We start from the raw sequence: 18875 nt of genomic DNA, 5'->3' as shown, positions 1-18875 counted from the left end.
GGATCCTGGGCAAGCCAGAGGGTCCTGCCCCCCAACTTCTTTGTCAGACGTGACTCTCAGCCAGCCAGTAAAACAGAGGTTTATTAGACGACAGGAACATGGTCTAACACAGAGCTTGTAGGTGCAGAGAACAGGACCCCTCAGCCGGGTCTATTTTGGGGGGCAGTGAGCCAGACAATCACGTCTGCCCTTCACTCCATGTCCCAGCCAGCCCCAAACTGAAACTCCCTCCAGCCCCTCCTCCTCTGGGCTTTGTCCCTTTCCAGGGCCAGGAGGTCACCTGATTCCTTTGTTCTCCAGCCCTTTAGCTCTCACCTTGCAGGGGGGAAGGGCCAGGCCCTCAGGTGCCAGGAAACAGGGTGTTGGCCATTGTCTGTGTCCAAACCCCTGCACACACCTGCCCTCTAGGGCTCTGCAACGATCACACACCCTTATCCCACCCCCTAGATACTTAAGAACTGCCTAGGGGAAACTGAGGCGCCCCCACACAATTCAGAGGAACCATAAGGAACAGTCCCACTTCGTCACACTGTGGGAAGCACAGGGAGGGGCAGAGGAGGCTGAATGCTCCGAAGTCAGACCCAGGAAGGTGGAGCCCGGGGAGCTGTGTGTCCTGCAGACAGGCTGCTCCCAGAGAGGAGACTTCCCCAGAGTCCTGCCTGGCTTCGTAGGGAGCAGTTCCAGCGCATCACCCGGGGACTCCGTGACACCCCCCAACTGCGGCCCCAAGACCGGAGAAGCTCTGTCCCCACACCCCGGCCAGGGGCCCAGTGGGGAGTGAGGGCAGCAGCTCCGCCGCTCTTCTGGGCTCGGCGGCAATTCGGCAGCGACTGCTTGGGGTGGCAAAATTGGTAGAGCCGCCCCTGGCTCCAGGAGCCCCCACTTGGCCAGGGCCCCTGGGAACACAGGCCCCATAGGCCCAGTGGCTGATCCACCACTGGTTGCAGAGAGCGGGGGGGCGATCCCTGTGTCGGTGTTTCAGCCCCTTCCCCCGCCCCGACAGACGCTGGTTCTGTTCCTGCAGGGGAAACCGACACGTTCACGGTCAGTGCAGCCGTGGGGAGAACTCCCCAGATCCACCCCCAGGAGCTCCCTCCCCTGCACTCACAGCCCCCCGTTCCCAAGGCCTGCGGAAAGGTGGGTCTTGTGTGACTCCTGCCGGTCACAGACTCTATTTCCAACCCCGAGGCGGGGGGCAGAGCTGCAGGGGGCCACTGGTCAGGCTCCCTGGCTGGCCTTAGGTGGGGCCGGGGGGACAGGTGATCTCTCATGCAGCTGGGTCCTGAGCTATGTATGGGTGAATCCCCTGTCCCCACGCCCCATGGGCAGGCAGTGCCATCCCTGGTAGGGACAGACTCCCAGAGAGGCTGGACGAGGGATGGACTGAATTGGGGTGGAGGGGAAGCGGGGGGCTGTGTCTCCCCTGTTTAACTCCTGTCTCTTGTCGATAGCAGGGTGAGAATTTCTCAAACCCACCATCTGGGTGAGCCCCAGCAGGGTGGTGGCTCTCGGGGGAAGCGTCACCATCCGCTGTGAGGGTTGGCTCCCAGCCCTCCCAGCAAAGAACCCAGGGAATGAATGGATCTTAGAGACTGGACTCTGTGTGATGGGAGTTCGTCGCAGTTTTCAAAAGTGTCCTTCCTTGTGGGGTGGCCCCAGTCTTGGGGAATCTCAGGGTTTATAGGGTCCCAAGAACGAGGGAGCGGAGGCGTGGTGTCTGTGGGGCTGGGAGCCCAGCTGCAGGAGGGGATGTGGTTTGCTGGGCGTTGCAGGGAGCTGGCTTTGCTCTGACCGCGGTGGATTTGGTCTGGAGATTGCAGAGAAACCAGCTGATGGGGAAGAAAGGGGCCGAGCGCATAACGGGCTTCCTGGGGCTGCAGCCCCCAGCGCAGTTCCTCATTCCGCTCGCACTCGGGCCTCAGGCTGGGTGGAGCTGGACACTGGGGTGTTGGTGGCAGCGCTGGGGGGCCCCCCACTGCCCCATCATGGCGTCTGCTCTCACCGTCATCCTCCTCAGTAAGTATCGGAGACAGCCAGGGCGTGTGGCCATGCGGGGCAGGGGGGATCTGAGACCAGGGTGTAGGATCCAGTTGCTCTGGGATGTGACCCCTTAATACCACTTTTCTCTCCAGGCTGCTGGCTGGCGGGGCACAGCGGGGCGTGGGGAGGTGAGTATCAGTCTGTGGGGAGGGTGGTAACATGAAGGATGGGGGAGGGGATGCGTGGGTTGGGGAAAAGAGGAATCGAGCCCTGAACCTTCCCCAAAACACAACCCAAACTCGCCCTGTGAAGACCCGTCACAGTTCTCCTGTGCCCCGACCCCATGGAGTAACTAGGAGCCGAATCTGGCTCCCAGACCCTCACAAAGAAGCCAGGATTTGAACCATTCACTGGTTCAAAGTTCTGCAATGCCCAGGCTGTGAGGATCGGCGGCGGGGACACCTGGATTTATTTCAGCTCATACAAACGCTAACAGGGCCCGTCCATGGGCTCTAGATCCCCTCAGGGAACCGAAAGGTTCCCGGTCAGAGCAGCCATGGGGGAGAACCCCCGAGATCCACCCCTGTCCCGAGATCCACCCCCAACCGCTTCCTACCCTGCACTCACAGCCCCCCGTTCCCAAGGCCTGCGGAAAGGTGGGTCTTGTGTGACTCCCGCGGGTCACAGACTCTATTTCCAACCCCGAGGCGGGAGGCAGAGCCGCAGGGGGCCACTGGTCAGACTCCCTGGCTGGCCTTAGGTGGGGCCGGGGGGACAGGTGATCTCTCATGCAGCTGGGTCCTGAGCTACGTATGGGTGAATCCCCTGTCCCCACGCCCCATGGGCAGGCAGTGCCATCCCTGGTAGGGGACAGACTCCCAGAGAGGCTGAATGACAGATGAACTGAACTGGGGTGGGAGGGAGGCAGGGGTGGGGTGTCTCCCTTGTTTAACTCCTGTCTCTTGTTGAAAGCAGGGTGAGAATTTCTCACGCCCACCATCTGGCCCCGCACGGTGGTGGCGCTTGGGGGAAGCATCACCATCCGCTGTGAGGGTCGGTACCCGGGCATGAAGTTCTTTCTGCGTAAAGCCCTGGGCCTAACAGAGAGGACGCCCGGCCGGGGAGCTGCAGAGCAGGGGGGGCCTTTCCCAGCTGACATATCAGTGAGGGGGTGACGTGTGGAGCTGAAGGTTATAAACCTCAGTGTGTAGTAGAGACTTGTACAGTCCCCTACAAGTCAGGGGTGGTGCAGTGCACAGAACCCAGGAGTCCTGGCCCCCATCCCTCCTGCTGTCACCCCACTCCCTTCCCACATCTGGGGAGAGAACCTGGCTGCCAGCCCTCCCAGTAGAGAAGCCAGAGAGTGAACGGACCCTGGAGACTGGCTGGAGACTGATGAAGTGGGACTGTTCTTAATGTTTCCTCTGAATAGTGTGGGGGTGCCTCAGTTTCCCCATGCAGTTCTTCAGTATCTAGGTGATGAGGTAAGGGTGTGTGATCATTGCAGAGCCCTAGAGGGCAGGTTTGTGCAGGGGTCTGGACACAGAGAAGGGCCAACACCCTGTTTCCTGGCAATTTATGGCCTGGACCCTTCCCCCCTGCAAGGTGAGAGCTAAAGGGTTGGAGAACAAAGGAATCAGGTGCCCTCCTGGCCCGGGAAAGGGACAAAGCCCAGAGGAGGAGGAGGGGCTGGAGAGAGTTTCAGTTTGGGGCTGGCTGGGACATGGAGTGAACGGCAGACGGGGTTGTCTGGCTCACTGCCCCCCAAAATGGACCCAGCTGAGGGGTCCCGTTCTCTGCACCTACAAGCTCTGTTTTAGACCATGTTCCTGTCGTTTAATAAACCTCTGTTTTACTGGCTGGCTGAGAGTCACGTCTGACTGCGAAGTTGGGGTGCAGGACCCTCTGGCTTCCCCAGGAGCCCCGCCTGAGCGGACTCGCTGTGGGAAGCGCACGGAGGGGCAGAGGAGGCTGAATGCTCCGAGGTCAGACCCAGGAAGGTGGAAGCTGTGTGAGCTGTGTGTCCTGCAGACAGGCTGCTCACAGAAAGGTGACTGCCCCAGAGTCCTGCCTGGCTTCATGGGGAGCAGTTCCAGATATTCACCCAGGGACTCCGTGACAACTGGTGTTAGCGGTGGGATCTACTGCACCCCATGGATGGCACTTCCTGCAGTAAGTGACTGGGGAGTAGTAAAACGAAGGGGGATTGACGAGGACCAGGTGTGCTGAAGATTCAGAGAGAGACAGTTTCGGGGGGCGGTTAACCCCTGGGAGTGTGTGACCAGTGGGAAGGACTGTGCAGTAACAGGGTTCCCCTGGGGATTGCAGCGACCGGTCCCAGGGCGGAGGAGTCTGCAGCTCGACCCTGGCAAAGAGGTGGTGACCTCGAGAAGGGCTGGCACATGAGGGTTCTCCCTGGAAACCGCGGAGAGCTGAGAGCACCCAGGCCTGTGAGTCCACAACAACTTTGGAAGAGCGGAGTGATGGTCTATCACCGTCTCCTTAAGAAGGACATTGTAACCCTGTGCAGAAAGAGAGGGTTGAGCATTGGAAAGTTCACCAAAGCACAGTTAATCGTGCAGCTGGAGGAGGATGACCGCTCTAAGGAACAGATTTCTGACCCCAAATGGGGCTATAGCAGGATCTGGGAGCAGCTGGAGTGGGAGCCAGGCATCCCAAAGACTCCTGTCCCGGACCAGACGGGGGTCTTCATGATCGGGTTCCCCATTGGGGGATCAGAGATGGACGGGATTGGAGCTGAGTCCGAGAGAGCAAGAGGACTGTGAGAGACAGCGAGAGCCCGAGAAAGAGCTGCAGAAGCAGCAGCAGCATGAACTGGCGGTGGGGGAGCGGAGAGGCCTAGGGGACCTCTCTGGGGTGAGTGGGGATAGATCCTCGGGGGGCCAGTTCCGCAGGGAACCTCGAGACTAAATTGCTGCCCTTGGTTAAGGAGGGGGGAATGTGGATGCCGCCTCACTGCCTTTGAGCAGGCTGGCGATTTGAACCAGGGGGACCCTGCGGAAAAGCCCCGGTGTCTAGCTCCCTTGCTGGGTCCCCAGGCCATAGACTCCATCAGCCAGATGGGTGGGGAGGTGGACAGGCTCCCACTCCTGACCCCAACCTATATGTCTGTGTGTAGTTTCCTGGGGCCAGGCCCCTCGGACCCCCAGTGGGAGCAGAAGGTGATGGTCAATGGGGAGACATTCCTGGGGTGGCAAGACCCTGGGTCAGAGGGACCTGGAGTCAGGCCCTGGGTGGTGCAGCCTCAGATGCTGAGGGGCTGCGTGAGGTGGGATTAGGGTCCCAGGGACGAAGCCCCTCGCCCTGCCTATGGCCCAGATCCCTGTGCAGACCCAGGAGGGGTCGGGCTGGCTGGTCGTTGTGGTGCCCTAGGATACCAGCTGCGAGACCCTGTTGTGGGGTGACTGTGTCTCTTTGGGACAGGATCCAGGCCCTGCTCCTGTAACTGCCGAGGGTTTGAATTTGAATCCAGGGAACCAATCGGTGGAGAGGGAAATGGTCAGTGAAAATGCAGATGACCTGGCTGGCAGGGGGGAGGAGCAGCTAGGCTTAGGCTACCTGCCTGCCAGTAACCAGTTGTCACGGAGTGTGGGGGAGTCCAGGCCCTGCACCCCTCTTCCTGGGATTCACTGAGACTCTCAGCCAGCCAGTAAAACAGAAGGTTTATTGGACAACAGGAACACAGTCCAAAACAGAGCTTGTGGGTACACCCAGGACCCCTCAGTCAAGTCCTTCTGGGGGAGCAGCCGTGGAGTTCCCTGCATTCCTCCACCAAGCCCCAAACTGAAAACTAACCGCCCCCAGCAGGCTCTGTCCTGCAGCCTCTGTTCACATTCCTGGGCAGATGTGTTACCTCCCCATCCGGCTCCTGGCTCAGGTGACAGGCTCTCAGGTCTCCCATCCCCAGGGCACATTCCCAGGTCAACACTCCCCCCTCCCTGCTGCGTCACATTGTCACATCTCTCCCCTCTTCGAGACTGAACTGAGTGGGGTCACTGTGACCAGTGACCTGGGGAAGTTCGGGGCCCCCTCTCCGGGACAGCGTTTCCGCTATCAGGTTGGCACTTTCCTTCGCGTGGACCACGTCCAGGTCGTAATCCTGCAGGAGCAGGCTCCACCTCAGGAGCTTGGTGTTGGCTCCTTTCATCTGGTGCAGCCAGGTCAGGGGAGAGTGGTCGGTGTACACGGTGAAGTGTCGCCCGAAGAGATAGGGCTCTAGTTTCTTGAGGGCCCACACCATGGCCAGGCACTCCTTCTCGATGGCCACGTAGTGTTGCTCCCGGGGTAGCAACTTCTTGCTCAGGTACACGATGGGGTGTCTCTCCCCCTTTTCATCCTCCTGCATTAACAGCGCCCCCAGTCACGTGTCTGAGGCGTTGGTGAACACCACAAAGGGCTTGTCAAAGTCTGGGTTTGCCAGAACTCGGCCACTGACCAGAGCCTCTTTCAGCACCCGGAAAGCCTCCTGGCACTGCTCGGTCCAGACCACCTTGTCTGGCTTCCCCTTCTTGCATAGCTCAGTGATGGGGGTGGCTATGGCGCTAAAGTGGGCAGAAATCTTTGGTAGTATCCTGCCAACCCAATAAAGGCATGGACCTGCTTTTTGGTGTGGGGAGCGGGCCAGTCTCTGATCACCTCCACCTTGGCTGGTTCCGGCTTTAGACAGCCGCTCCCCACCCAATGGCCCAGGTAAGATACTTCCGCCATCCCCACCTTGCATTTCTCCCTTTTTACAGTCAGCCCAGCCCCCTGGAGTCGGTCCAGCACTTGTCTAACCTGGGACACGTGGTCCTCCCAGGTCTGGCTAAAAACACAGACGTCATCAATATATTCCACGGCAAAACTCTCCATCCCCCTCAGTAGCTGGTCCACCAGGCAGTGGAAGGTGGCCAGCGCTCCCTTGAGGCCAAAAGGCAGGGTCAGGAACTCATAAAGCCCCAGAGGGGTGATAAAGGCTGATTTCAGCCGGGCATCTGCATCCAGTGACACTTGCCAGTAGCCCTTTGTAAGGTCCATGGTGGTGAGGTACCGAGCTCCTCCTAGCTTGTCTAGGAGCTCGTCAGGCCTGGGCATGGGGTAGGCATAAGACACAGTGATGGCATTGAGCTTCCGATAGTCCACACAGAACCGGACCGACCCGTCCTTTTTGGGGACCAGCACCACGGGCGAGGCCCAAGAGCTGGCAGATGGCTGGATCACCCCCAAAGCCAGCATGTCCCGGACCTCTCTTTCCAGGTCCTGAGCAGTTTTCCCTGTGACTCGGAAGGGGGAGCATCTTATTGGCGGGTGCCACCCTGTCTGCACCCGGTGGACAGTCAGATTAGTGCATCCAGGCTGGTTGGAAAACAGCTGTCGGTATGCATGCAGCACCCCCGTGACCTCAGCTTGAGGGGCAGGGGTTAGCTGTTGTGAGAGGGGAATTGTTTCCAGGGGGGAACCAGCTCTGGTCCCAGGGAATAGATCTACTAAAGGGTCATCTCCCTGCCCCTCCCAATGTCCACATACAGCCAACACCACATTCCCCCTGGCATAATATGGCTTCATCATATTCACATGGTACACCCGGCGGTGGTGCGCCCGGATAGACAGCTCCACCACATAGTTTACCTCATTGAGCTGCTTGACAATCTTGAAAGGGCCCCGGTGGCGTAGGCACGGGCCCGTGCCATGCGGTCATACCAGACCTTCTGCTTCTTCTGGGCTCTGGCCAGATTCTCCCTGGCCAGGGCCATGAGTTCAGTGAGTCTCTCTCGGAAGATCAGGCCATACTCCACCACTGACTCTCCGTTGGGAGTGGCCTTCCCCTCCCACTCGTCTCTCATCAGGTCCAGGGGGCCCCTCACCCTCCTTCCATATAACAGTTCGAAAGGCGAAAATCCGGTAGACTCCTGGGGCACCTCCCTGTACTTGAACAGCAGGTGAGGTAAATACTTGTCCCAATCCTGCGGGTGCTGGTTCATAAAGGTTTTCAGCATCATCTTTAGTGTCCCATTGAACCTCTCCACCAGCCCATTGAACTGGGGGTGATAAGCTGAGGCCCAGTCGTGCCGGACCCCACATTTCTCCCACAAGCACCGGAGCATGGCCGACATGAAGTTGGACCCTTGGTCTGTCAAGACTTGCTTGGGGAACCCCACTAGGCTGAAAATGGTCAGGAGCACAACTGCCACGGTGTCTGCTTCAATGGAAGCTAAGGGCACTGCCTCGGGGTAGCGGGTGGCGAAATCTACCACCACCGGAATGTATTTCTTCCCCAACCGGGTCGTCTTGCTGAAAGGCCCCACGATGTCCATGGCCACCTTCTGGAAAGGCTCCTCTATGATGGGCAAAGGTCTCAAAGTTGCTTTCGTCTTGTCCAGGGCCTTCCTCACCCTCTGACAGGGGTCACAGGATCGGCAATACTGCCGGACCGTGGTAAAGACCCCGGGCCAGTAAAAGTTCTGTAGCAACCTCTGCCGGGTGCGCCAGATTCTCTGGTGCCCTGAGAGGGGGATGTCATGGGCCAGGTACAGTAGCTTGCGGCGATACTTCTGGGGGACCACCAGCTGCCTCCTGATCCCACAGGACTCTACTTCCCCTTTGGGAGGCCATTCTCGGTGCAGGAACCCCTTCTCCCACAGGAACCTCTCCTGGCAGCCTCTCCTCATGGTCCGTCCCACACTGAGGTCGGCCAGGTCCCTGAGCTTCCGCAAGGAGGGATCTTTCCTCAACTCGGCCTGGAACTCAGTGGCTGGGGAAGGGATGGGGCCCGGATCCCCCTCATTGGCCGGGTCTGGGGCCTCAGCCTCTCTGAGCCGTGCCCCTCAGCCCTCCCTCCCCACCAGGGTAGTGTCCTGCGCCTCCGGTGTGGTACCCTCCCCAAGGTCAGGGTGCAGTGCCCCTCGCCGGCTCTGGCTACGGGTCACAACGAGGGCGGTCTGAGGCTTGCTTGGCCAGTCCTCTAGGTCTCCCCCCATCAAAACCTCAGTGGGCAAATGGTGGTGTACTCCCACATCCTTGGGGCCCTCCTTGACCCCCCATTTCAGGTGTACCCTTGCCACGGGCACTTAAATGGGCTCCTGCCCACCCCCGTCAGGGTCAGGTAGGTGTTGGGCACCACCCGATCTGGGGCCACCACCTCGGGCCAGGCCAGCATCACCTCCGTGCCCGTATCCCAGTATCCATTGACCTTCCTCCCATCCACCTCCAGGGGTACAAGGCACTCGCTCCGGAGGGACAGCTCCGCGCCCACCCTGTAAACTGAGCACCCTGAGTCCAGAGCATCCAGCCCTCTGGCGGAGCTGGCCTGGGGTACTCTTCCCTCCTGAGCAGGTGGTAAACTGGCAGCCCCCCTTGCCTGAGCCGTCTGCCCCTCATCCAGCTGGGTCCCTACCCAGTTAACCCTGGGTAGGTTGGGTCTGCTCAGTTTGTCCCTGAGCCTGGGGCACTGGGTCCATACGTGGCCTCTCTGGCCACAGTGATAGCAGCTCAGGTCACGTTGGTCCCCTCGAGCAGGTCGGAGGGGCCCGACGCCAGGCATTCCCCTTTGGAGGGGGTTCTCCCTATTTCCCCGCTGGGAGGCCCCCTGGTGACTCTCTCTCTGCATTGTGGGGGGCCTGTTCTTTTGGGACTCCTCCCAGCTACCCCCGACCGACTGTTCACAAACTCGTCGGCCAGCTGCCCTGCGTGCTGGGGGTTCTCTAGCTTTTTGTCCACCAACCACAGCCTCAGGTCGGAAGGGCACTGTTCATACAGTTGCTCCAGTACGATTAGGCCAAGCAGGTCCTCTCTAGCTTGTGCCCCAGCTGTCCACTTGCGGGCATATCCCTGCATCCGGTTGACCAGTTGTAGGTAGGTGACCTCAGGCGTTTCACGTTGATTCCGGAACCTTCTCCGGTACATCTCGGGGGTCAGCCCAAACTCACGGAGCAGGGCCTGTTTGAACAGTTCATAGTCCCCTGCCTCCGCCCCTGTCATTCGGCTGTACACCTCCACGGCTTTGGGGTCCAGTAAGGGGGTGAGGAACTGGAGCCTGTCTGCAGGGTCAACCCTGTGCATCTCGCAGGCATTCTCAAAGGCCGTCAGGAAGCTATCTATGTCCTCCCCCTCCTTCCGCTGGGCCAGGAAGCACTTATCAAAGCTCCTTGCAGTCTTGGGTCCCCCCGCACTCACCGCAGCTGGGGCCCCACTGCTCCTCAGCCTGGCCAGCTCCAGTTCATGCTGTCTTTGTTTCTCCTTCTCCTCCTGCTCATGCCTACGTTGCCTCCCCTTCTCCTGACACTCCCGCTCCTTCTCCTGGTGCTCCCGCTCCTTCTGCTGAGGTTCCCACTCCTTCTCCTCCTGCTTATGTTGACATTGTTTTTCATGATCCTCCACCTCCCTCATTTTTATCTCCCTCTCCCATTCCAGCCGTATCCGCTCCAGGGATGGGGAGCTCCGCCAGGAGGATCCCCTGCTGGCTGCCGGGGTGAGGGTGCCCTCAGTATTCGCCGGGCTTCCCCCAACCCCTCCCCCAGGCATAGGTAGGAAGGGTCTCAGGATGTCCTCGGCAGCAGTCTGACCCCTCCCAGCCCGGTCAGGCCCCAAGGCCCATGCTGCATCCGCCGGGCAGCTTCCCTCCGGGACAGGGATCGGGTCATCCAAGCGATCCCTGTCCTCCAACTGGGCAATCAGCTGTTCCTTGGTGGACCTGCCAGTGCGCAGCCCCCTCTGCCTGCACAGCTCCACCAGGTCGCTCTTAAGGTGTTTAGCGTACATCTCCCTGCTGGCCACTCGCAGGCCGGGCAGCTTTCCATGGTATCCAGGAAAAACCCCTCGTGTGCCAGTCCTTCTTGAGGTCACCACCTCTTTGCCAGGGTCGCGCTGCAGACTCCTCCGCCCCTGGGACCGCTCACTGCAATCCCCCGGGGGACCCTGTTACTGCAAAAGTCCTTCTCTCTGGTCACACACTCCCAGGGGTTAACCATCCCCTGAAACTGTCTCTCTCTGAATGTTCAGCACACCTGGTCCCCGTCAATCCCCCTTCGTTTTACTGCTCCCCAGTCACTTACTGCAGGAAGCGCCTTTCACGGGGTGCAGTAGATCCCACCTCTGCCACCAATTGTCACGGAGTGTGGGGGAGTCCAGGCCCTGCACCCCTCTTCCTGGGATTCACTGAGACTCTCAGGCAGGCAGAAAAACAGAAGGTTTATTAGACAACAGGAACACAGTCCAAAACAGAGCTTGTGGGTACACCCAGGACCCCTCAGTCAAGTCCTTCTGGGGGAGCAGGGAGCTTAGACGCCAGCCCTGGGGTTACCTGCGTTCCTCCAGCCCTGGGGTTCCCTGCGTTCCTCCACCCAGCACAGAACTGAAAACTAAACCCCCCAGCAGGCTCCCTCCTGCAGCCTCTGTCCACATTCCTGGGGAGAGGTGTCACCTCCCCCTCCCCCTCCTGGCTCAGGTGACAGGCTCTCAGGTCTCCCATCCCCAGGGCACATTCCCAGGTCAACACTCCCCCCTCCCTGCTGTGTCACATCAACACACCAGACCTCTGGGGCTGGGTGGGACAGAGAGATGCTCCCCGCCCCCCTTGCTCGCCGGAGCAGGGCGGTGGGGGGGTGCTCAGGCTGGCTCTGATGCAGTGAGGAAAGCAGTGAGTTCGCTGCCTACCCCCACTGGGACAGCAAGGGCAGCGCTGAGCACAGTGGGAGCTGAGACCCCAGCTGAGTGGGGGGAGACACAGGCAGGGCAGGGGATCTGTGGGGAGTGGCAAGGTGCTTGGTAAGGAAAGTTTTGATGAGCCTAGGCAGCCTTGTGAGCTGATGGCTGTGTCTAGTCAGCAGGGCGGGAAGGAGAGGAGAGTGGAAGATGAGTGTCCCTGGACCTTACCTATTACCTGTGTGGAGAATTGGGACAGTGAAGGAAACGTGCCTGTGTCTGTCAGGGGTATTGACTTGCCTACGGAGGGAGCTACCCTGATCTCCAAGCAGTTGTCTGTGACCAGCCTTGTGTGCTGGGACAAGGGGAAAGAGATCCCAAGCTGTGTGTCTGGGAAAGGAGAATGTGACTCCGGCTCTTTGTCTGTAGAGCAGACAGAAGGGGCCTTTCAGCCTGTGATGGTTGAGGGTCGTGCAGTTGTCTCAGAGTTGGTTCTGGATTCAGCTAAAGCCCAGGAAGGGAAGGGTCCTAAGTTTGTGTCTGCTCGGGAGAATGGCCCTGTAACTAGGTCGCATTCAGTTAGTGTCTATGCAAAATCCCAGAGGCCAGACAATTCTGGTGCTTGTATTTTGCCTGTTGCTAGTGTGTTGTTGGGAAAGGGTGTAGCAACTCTGTCTAATCAGGGTGAGATCCTAGCCGGGGCACAAGGAGAGCATGAAGGTGATGTGATTGTGTTACCTACTGAGGGTGCGGAAACCTGTAGCAAGAAGGAAAAGATTCCTGAACTTGTGTGTGGCAAAGGGAAGGAGAATGCTTCTGACCTGTTATCTAGGAAGTCTGTAAGTTTGCCTGAAAGGGGATTGTGTAGGAATCCGCTGGATGGGCCAGAGATAATTCTGGATGTAAGGAGACCCAGAAAGAGTCTGTTGTTGCTCAGGAAAGTGCTGGAAATGGCCTAACCTGATGATTACTTTAGATAAGCTATTACCAGCAGGACAGTGGGGTGGGAGGAGGTATTGTTTCATATTCTCTGTGTATATATAAAGTCTGCTGCAGTTTCCACGGTATGCATCTGATGAAGTGAGCTGTAGCTCACGAAAGCTCATGCTCAAATAAATTGGTTAGTCTCTAAGGTGCCACAAGTACTCCTTTTCTTTTTGCGAATACAGACTAACACGGCTGTTACTCTGAAACCTGTCCCTCTAGAGCAAGCCCTAGGTAAAGAGGGTAAGAGCAGAATTTCTATGAGGGGTGAATTGTTGCATAGAAAAGCCCCTCGGGAAAGGAATCCTCATGGAGTCTTTGCAAGCAGTTTACTGCAACTGAAGGGTGTGAAAGTGATTTAATCCAGAAAGTTTCAGTTCCTAACGGCCATCAATTTTCTGTTGTGAATGGATCCACTGACTTTCCTGTTGAAGGATCCAGTGTGTATAGCTTTGAGAAGGTCTCAGATGAAGTGAAAGCTGTTAAGAAAGTTAAACAGTCCTCTAACCAAATGGCTGTGTTTGGCCAGCTTGTTGGGGAGAAGACCCAATCCCAGTTTGACCCCCGGGGGTTTTGGGGTGGCAAAGGGCACGGGCCGCATAAACCTTCCCACATGCGGCCTGCGAGTGCTATCGACCACCCCCGACCTAAGGGAGGGCGTGAAACTGGAAGGGTCTGGTGTAACTCCTACCAAGGAATGGGAGAGATGTTGGGGCATCCATGGGAACGTTGGTGGTTTTGAACTTCCCCAGGTCATCGGCTAAAGTGATCCCACTCAGTTCGATCTCGAAGGGGGGAGAGATGTGACGAAGTGGGTCTGTTCTTAATGGTTCCTCTGAATGGTGTGGGGGTGCCTCAGTTTCCCCTATGCAGTTCTTAAGTATCTAGGTGTTGGGGTAAGGGTGTGTGATCATTGCAGAGCCCTAGAGGGCAACTCAGTGCAGGGGTCTGGACACAGAGAATGGCCGACACCCTGTTTCCTGGCAACTGATGGCCTGGGCCCTTCCCCCCTGCAAGGTGAGAGCTAAAGGGCTGGAGAACAAAGGAATCAGGTGCCCTCCTGGACCGGGAAAGGGACAAAGCCCAGAGGAGGAGGGGCTGGAGGGAGTTTCAGTTTGGGGTTGGCCGGGACATGGAGTGAAGGGCAGACGTGGTTTTCTGGCTCACTGCCCCCCAAAATGGACCCAGCTGAGAGGTCCCGTTCTCTGCACCTGCAAGCTCTGTTTTAGACCATGTTCCTGTCGTCTAATAAACCTCTGTTTTACTGGCTGGCTGAGAGTCACGTCTGACTGCGAAGCTGGGGTGCAGGACCCTCTAGCTTCCCCAGGACCCCGCCTGGGCGGACTCGCTGTGGGAAGCGCACAGAGGTGCAGAGGATGCTGAATGCTCCGAGGTCAGGCCCAGGAAGGTGGAAGCTGTGTGAGCTGTGTGTCCTGCAGACAGGCTGCTCACAGAAAGGAGACTTCCCCAGAGTCCTGTCTGGCTTCATGGGGAGCAAATCCAGAGCATGGCCTGGGGACTCCGTGACACAGGCCTGGCCTGTCTCCTGCTAGGGAGCAGAGCTTTGGGCCCCCAGGGGCTGGGGTTGCTCCGTGTCTCATGTTGTTAGCCCAGGGCTCAGAGGAAACTCTGGGCCCCTGTGGAAAGGCATCCAGGAGCCCGTCCCCAGGCCTGCCAGGTCTGACCCACCACTGAGGCTGCGTGGTGAGGATGGGCCCCAGGACTGAGGGACGGGGTCTGGGTCTCACGGCCTGTCTGCTTCCCCCTGCAGAGCCCAGCTACCCCAAACCCAGCATCTCCCTGAGCCCCAGCGGGGGGGTCTCCCTGGGGGGAGCCGTGTCCGTGTGGTGTCGGGGGCAGCGCCAGGGCGTGCGGTTCCTGCTGAATAAAGAGGGACGCCATTTCCCAGCTGTGGATCCGAAAGGGTTGGAGGCTGTGTTTTCCATCAGCAACGTGAGCTGGGATGACAGGGGGAGCTACAACTGCTCCTATCAGAACAGATCAAAGCCGTCCGCCGCATCGTCCCCCAGCGACCCCGTGGAGCTGGTGGTGAGAGGTGAGGAGCCCGGCTCGGCATCCCCATTCCCAGCCCCAGCCAGACCCTCACAGGGGCTCGGTGCTAATGGGTTGCTCAGAGCCAGGCTCTGCCCTGAGCCCTGACGGGATGCCCGTCATAGAATCATAGAATATCAGGGTTGGAAGGGATCTCAGGAGGTCTAGTCCAACCCCCTGCTGAAAGCAGGACCAAATCCCCAATTTTTGCCCCAGATTCCAAAATGGCCCCCTCAAGGATTGAACTCATAACCTTGGGTTTAGCAGGCTAATGCTCAAACCACTGAGCTATCCCTCCCCCCATGAAGCAGCAGCCCCTGGAGACTCGGGTCAGGAAGGTGACTTTAACACTGCCCCTTGTGGGTAGGAGCCGTGAGTCGCTATTTAATCCTGTGATCCCCTCCGCTCTGTTCTCCAGGCCCCGCCCCAGGCAGTGCCCCGGCCGGAGCTGAATGAGGCAGGGGCTGCAGGGGAAGTGGTGGCTTGGTGGACACAGTGCTGGGCTGGGACCCAGGAGATCTGGCCCAGCTCCTGGTGCGGTCACAGACTCTTTGTGATGGGAGCATGTCATGATTTTCAAAAGTGTCCTTCAAAAGGGCCTCAATCTTGGGGGACCTCAGGCCAAGTGCCAGAAACCGAGATGCCCACAGTTAGTGGAGACCTCTGCAAATGCTGGCCTCAATAGCGCTGGATCCCTTGTGTTGGGGGAGCATGTAGGGTCCCTGCCATGTTCAGGGCCCCTTTGTGCCAGGCACTGCATAAACACAGAATGAAGAAACAGTCCCTGCCCCTGGGAGCTCACTAACAAAGTGAATCTGTCTGTACCTCAGTTTCCCCTTGTGTAGAAAGGGGATAATGATGCCTCCCTGCCTCCTGGGGGGCTGGCAGGGTGACTCCCTTTCTGTGTGGGGCTCAGGCCCTGTCGTGCTGGGCCCTGGAGACAAGCCCGTGAATAGCTGGGTGTCCAGGGCAGGCCAGATGCAGTGAACGAGGCAGGGGCCACAAACGGGCATAGGAGGATCCCAAGCCGTAGGGAGCCGTGGCTCGGTATCTGTGGGGCCGGGAGCCCAGCTCGCAGGGCCGGGATTCTGGGTGGGGGGACTCTGGGATCTGGGAGAGAATCTCTGCCCGGGGCCCTGGATCTGCCCGTGACTGGGGACTGCCAGTGAGTCCGGGGCTGGGTGGGTGCCCGGGTCTTGTTCTCACAGCCTGTCTCCTGTGCGCAGATCCCAGCTTACCCAGACCCTCCATCTCTCTGAGCCCCACTGGGGTCACTGCCGCAGGGGCAGACGTCACCATCCGGTGTCGGGGGCAACGGCAGGACATGAGGTTCTTCCTGCACAAGGCTGGAGACCTGAACCCGCCGCGACACATGGACCCTGCTGGGGACGGGGCCGAGTTCCACATCCCCACCGTGGGCCGGCAGCACGGAGGGAACTACAGCTGCAGCTACCAGCCCCGATCAGATCCCTTCGTCTCCTCGCAGCCCAGCCACCCCGTGCAGCTGGTGGTAGCAGGTGAGGGGCCCGGCTCCACATCCCCGATCCCAGCCCCATACCCGGCCAGATTCCTCCGGTCTTCGCACTGATGGGATGCTCAGAACTAGGGTCTGCCCTGAGCCCTGGGCCCAGCAGAGGGGACACCCAGGCGTGCAGCCGGGATGGAGTCACTTGGGGGTTCCCCAGCCGGAGGAGGTTCAGGGCAGAGGGAGGGGGGATCCCTTCCCCCAGGGGGAGCTGCAGAGAAGGGGACTTTTCCCAGGGGGATGTTCCCCCGTGTTGCTCCCGTTCTTGGGACCCATAGAGGAGGTTGGGTCCTGGTCCGGGGTGGGGGGCAATTACTGTGGAAACAGGTCGTGGTGCCCAGGGGTGGGTGGGACTGAGACATCAGGGGGAGGGGCAACCCCGGACAGCTCCTCCTGTGCCTTCTGCTCTGCAGATCACAGCCGAGAATTTGCTGGGGGATCCCAGGGGAGGGACAGGATCTGGGGGACTGGGCTGTGAAATTGGGCCCAGAGTCCTCTGGCAATAACCCCCCATTATTGGGCCACATGACATCCCCCTGGCAATAGGAGTGAGCATTACCGAGAATTTCCTTGGTTCTTGCTTCCCCTCCCCACACTGGGGTCTCAGGGGACCCCCTGGCTCTCCCCCAATAGATGTTCTGCTGCCTCTGGCTGCGCCCTGGTCCCCAGGGCCCTGGGCAGCACCCGAGTGTGGGGGGCAGCGGGTGATGTTCCAGCCTCCCCCTGCATGCTCTGCCTGGCTGTGTTTGGCAGTAGCCAAGATACCCCAGGGACGGGCTCACTGCACAGCAGACAGGCTGGGGCAGAGGCACCTGTGGGGGTGGACAGAGGGGGTCCTATGGGGACAGGGAGGTGGGGTAGTTCCCTGCTGTGGGGGGCTAAGACCCTGAGGCTCTGATTGTCCCCATCCCCTGGCGTGGTCCTGGGGTGCTGGGTGTCTCGGGGGCAGTTGGTCCACCCGGGAGCCCCCTTCATTGGGGAAGCTGAGGCTCAGCCCCCTGGGGCAGCAGGACATGGCCTCACCTGAGGGGTCCAGCCCTGGGGAGATCTCAGAGCCGCAGCACCTGGGAGACCCCCAGAGGGGGGCTGGGCTGGACCTGCTGGATGAGGTGTTGGGGGCTCCACTCCTGGGGCAGAGCTAGCTGCTGATCTCCCCATCTGAGCTGCCAAGTGACTCTCACCTTCCCTCTGCAGCAGCCCCCCCGGGACACCAGGATTTCACCTACGCCAACATCGCCCGCCTGGCGCTGAGCGCCATGGTCCTGCTCATCATGGGGCTGATCCTGGCTGAGGCCTATTACAGCCGCTCGAGGGAGGTGCCCTAGGTGAGGTGATCCCCTGCTTCTGAGCCCCTTGCTGCCCCCAGGACTTGGGCCCATGGTGACACGGGTCCCTCTAACCCGCTGTCTCTCTGTGCCCCCAGGAGTCTGGATCCGGCCATGCAGGGAAGAGAATCTCCCCGGGGGACGAGCCGCTTCCCCTCGGGGGACTGAGATGCCAGCAGAAACCCCCCTGCCCCCAAATACCCCTGCCTCAGAGAATCCTCACCCCAAAACAGCTCCCGACCTGACAGCAACTCCCCTGGATTGAACCCCCAGTGCCATCTGTGACACTGCACTCCATATGTTTATGGAAATATGCTTATGAGTGTAACTATAATGTAACTGGAATATTCTTTAAGCAAAAGGTCTCTTGGAAGGTATCATTACAAAACTTATGATCTACTGAGTGTGGTCATCCTATTTATATGCATGTATCATTCTTGTATCTAAAACTCGAAATATGACGTTAACTCTGAAGTCAATTAATGGTGGTTTAGAATCTTGATGGCCCCCATTGACTAGGACAATTGGCTGTAGATGGTTTATTTACCTGCAAGCCTTCTTGTGGACCTGGGGGCCAGCCTGTGGGTAATGAAGAAGGAGGTCTCACAGGGACATGTGACCATGTCACCTGATACTGGAATCTATTTTAAGCCTGGTGCTTTTCCATTTAGAAGGAGGGGTGGGAACCCAGAGAGAGACAAAGGAGTCCCGCCTTTAGCCAAAGCTATAAAAGGGGGTGGAACAGAACAAAGGGGGCTGCCAGACATGAGGAATCGCCTAGTTACCACCTGAGCTAAAACTAACAAGGGCTGTACCGGGGAAAGGATTGGGCTCAGACTAGGAAGGAGTCTAGTCTGGGAAAGAAGCTTCTTGGAACATCTCTAAGGGGGAGATTTACCTGTATTCAGTTTCTTAATGCATTAGGATTAGACTTGTGTGTTTTGTTTTATTTTGCTTGGTAACTTACTGTTATTACTTGAAACCACTTAAATCCTACTTTTAAGACTTAATAATATCACTTTTGTTTATTAATTAACCCAGAGTAAGTGATTAATACCTGGGGGAGCAAACAGCTGTGCATATCTCTCTATCAGTGTTATGGAGGGCGGATAATTTATGAGTTTACCCTGTTTAAGCTTTATACAGAGTAAAATGGGTTTATTTGGGGTTTGGATCCCATTGGGCGCTGGGTGTCTGGGTGCTGGAGATAGGTGACCTGCTGAGCAGGTTTTGGTGTGTGGACCAGACCTGGGTCTGTGTTTGCAGCAGACTAGTGTGTCTGTCTCAACAAGGCAGGGTTCTGGAGTCTCAAGGTGGCAGTGGAAAATGGCTCAGAGGTAATCCCAGCATGTCAGGTGGCAGTCCAAAGG

At 58.6% G+C, this 18875-nt stretch overlaps 2 protein-coding genes across 3 annotated transcripts in view; one reads left to right on the top strand and one right to left on the bottom strand.

Annotated features, from left to right (window-relative positions):
* Window positions 1-18875, bottom strand: part of LOC144279334 (alpha-1B-glycoprotein-like) — a 937253-nt gene that overhangs the window by 844916 nt on the left and 73462 nt on the right. The gene's annotated exons all lie outside the window — the stretch shown is intronic.
* On the top strand, window positions 1867-17926 carry LOC144279042 (osteoclast-associated immunoglobulin-like receptor). 2 transcript variants are annotated; one of them, XM_077840476.1, is made up of 6 exons: window positions 1867-2016; window positions 2133-2168; window positions 14375-14659; window positions 15882-16172; window positions 17375-17505; window positions 17604-17926. In XM_077840476.1, exons 1-5 carry the CDS (start codon window positions 1986-1988, stop codon window positions 17503-17505), a joined length of 774 nt encoding a protein of 257 aa, XP_077696602.1. In that variant the 5' UTR covers window positions 1867-1985; the 3' UTR covers window positions 17604-17926. The 2 variants fall into 2 exon arrangements, with proteins under 2 accessions (XP_077696602.1, XP_077696603.1); XM_077840477.1 differs by lacking the exon at window positions 2133-2168.

Source organism: Eretmochelys imbricata, chromosome 23 (assembly GCF_965152235.1).
Source record: "Eretmochelys imbricata isolate rEreImb1 chromosome 23, rEreImb1.hap1, whole genome shotgun sequence".
Classification (NCBI taxonomy): Eukaryota; Metazoa; Chordata; order Testudines; family Cheloniidae; genus Eretmochelys; species Eretmochelys imbricata.
This window is presented reverse-complemented; position numbering and strand designations above follow the sequence as displayed.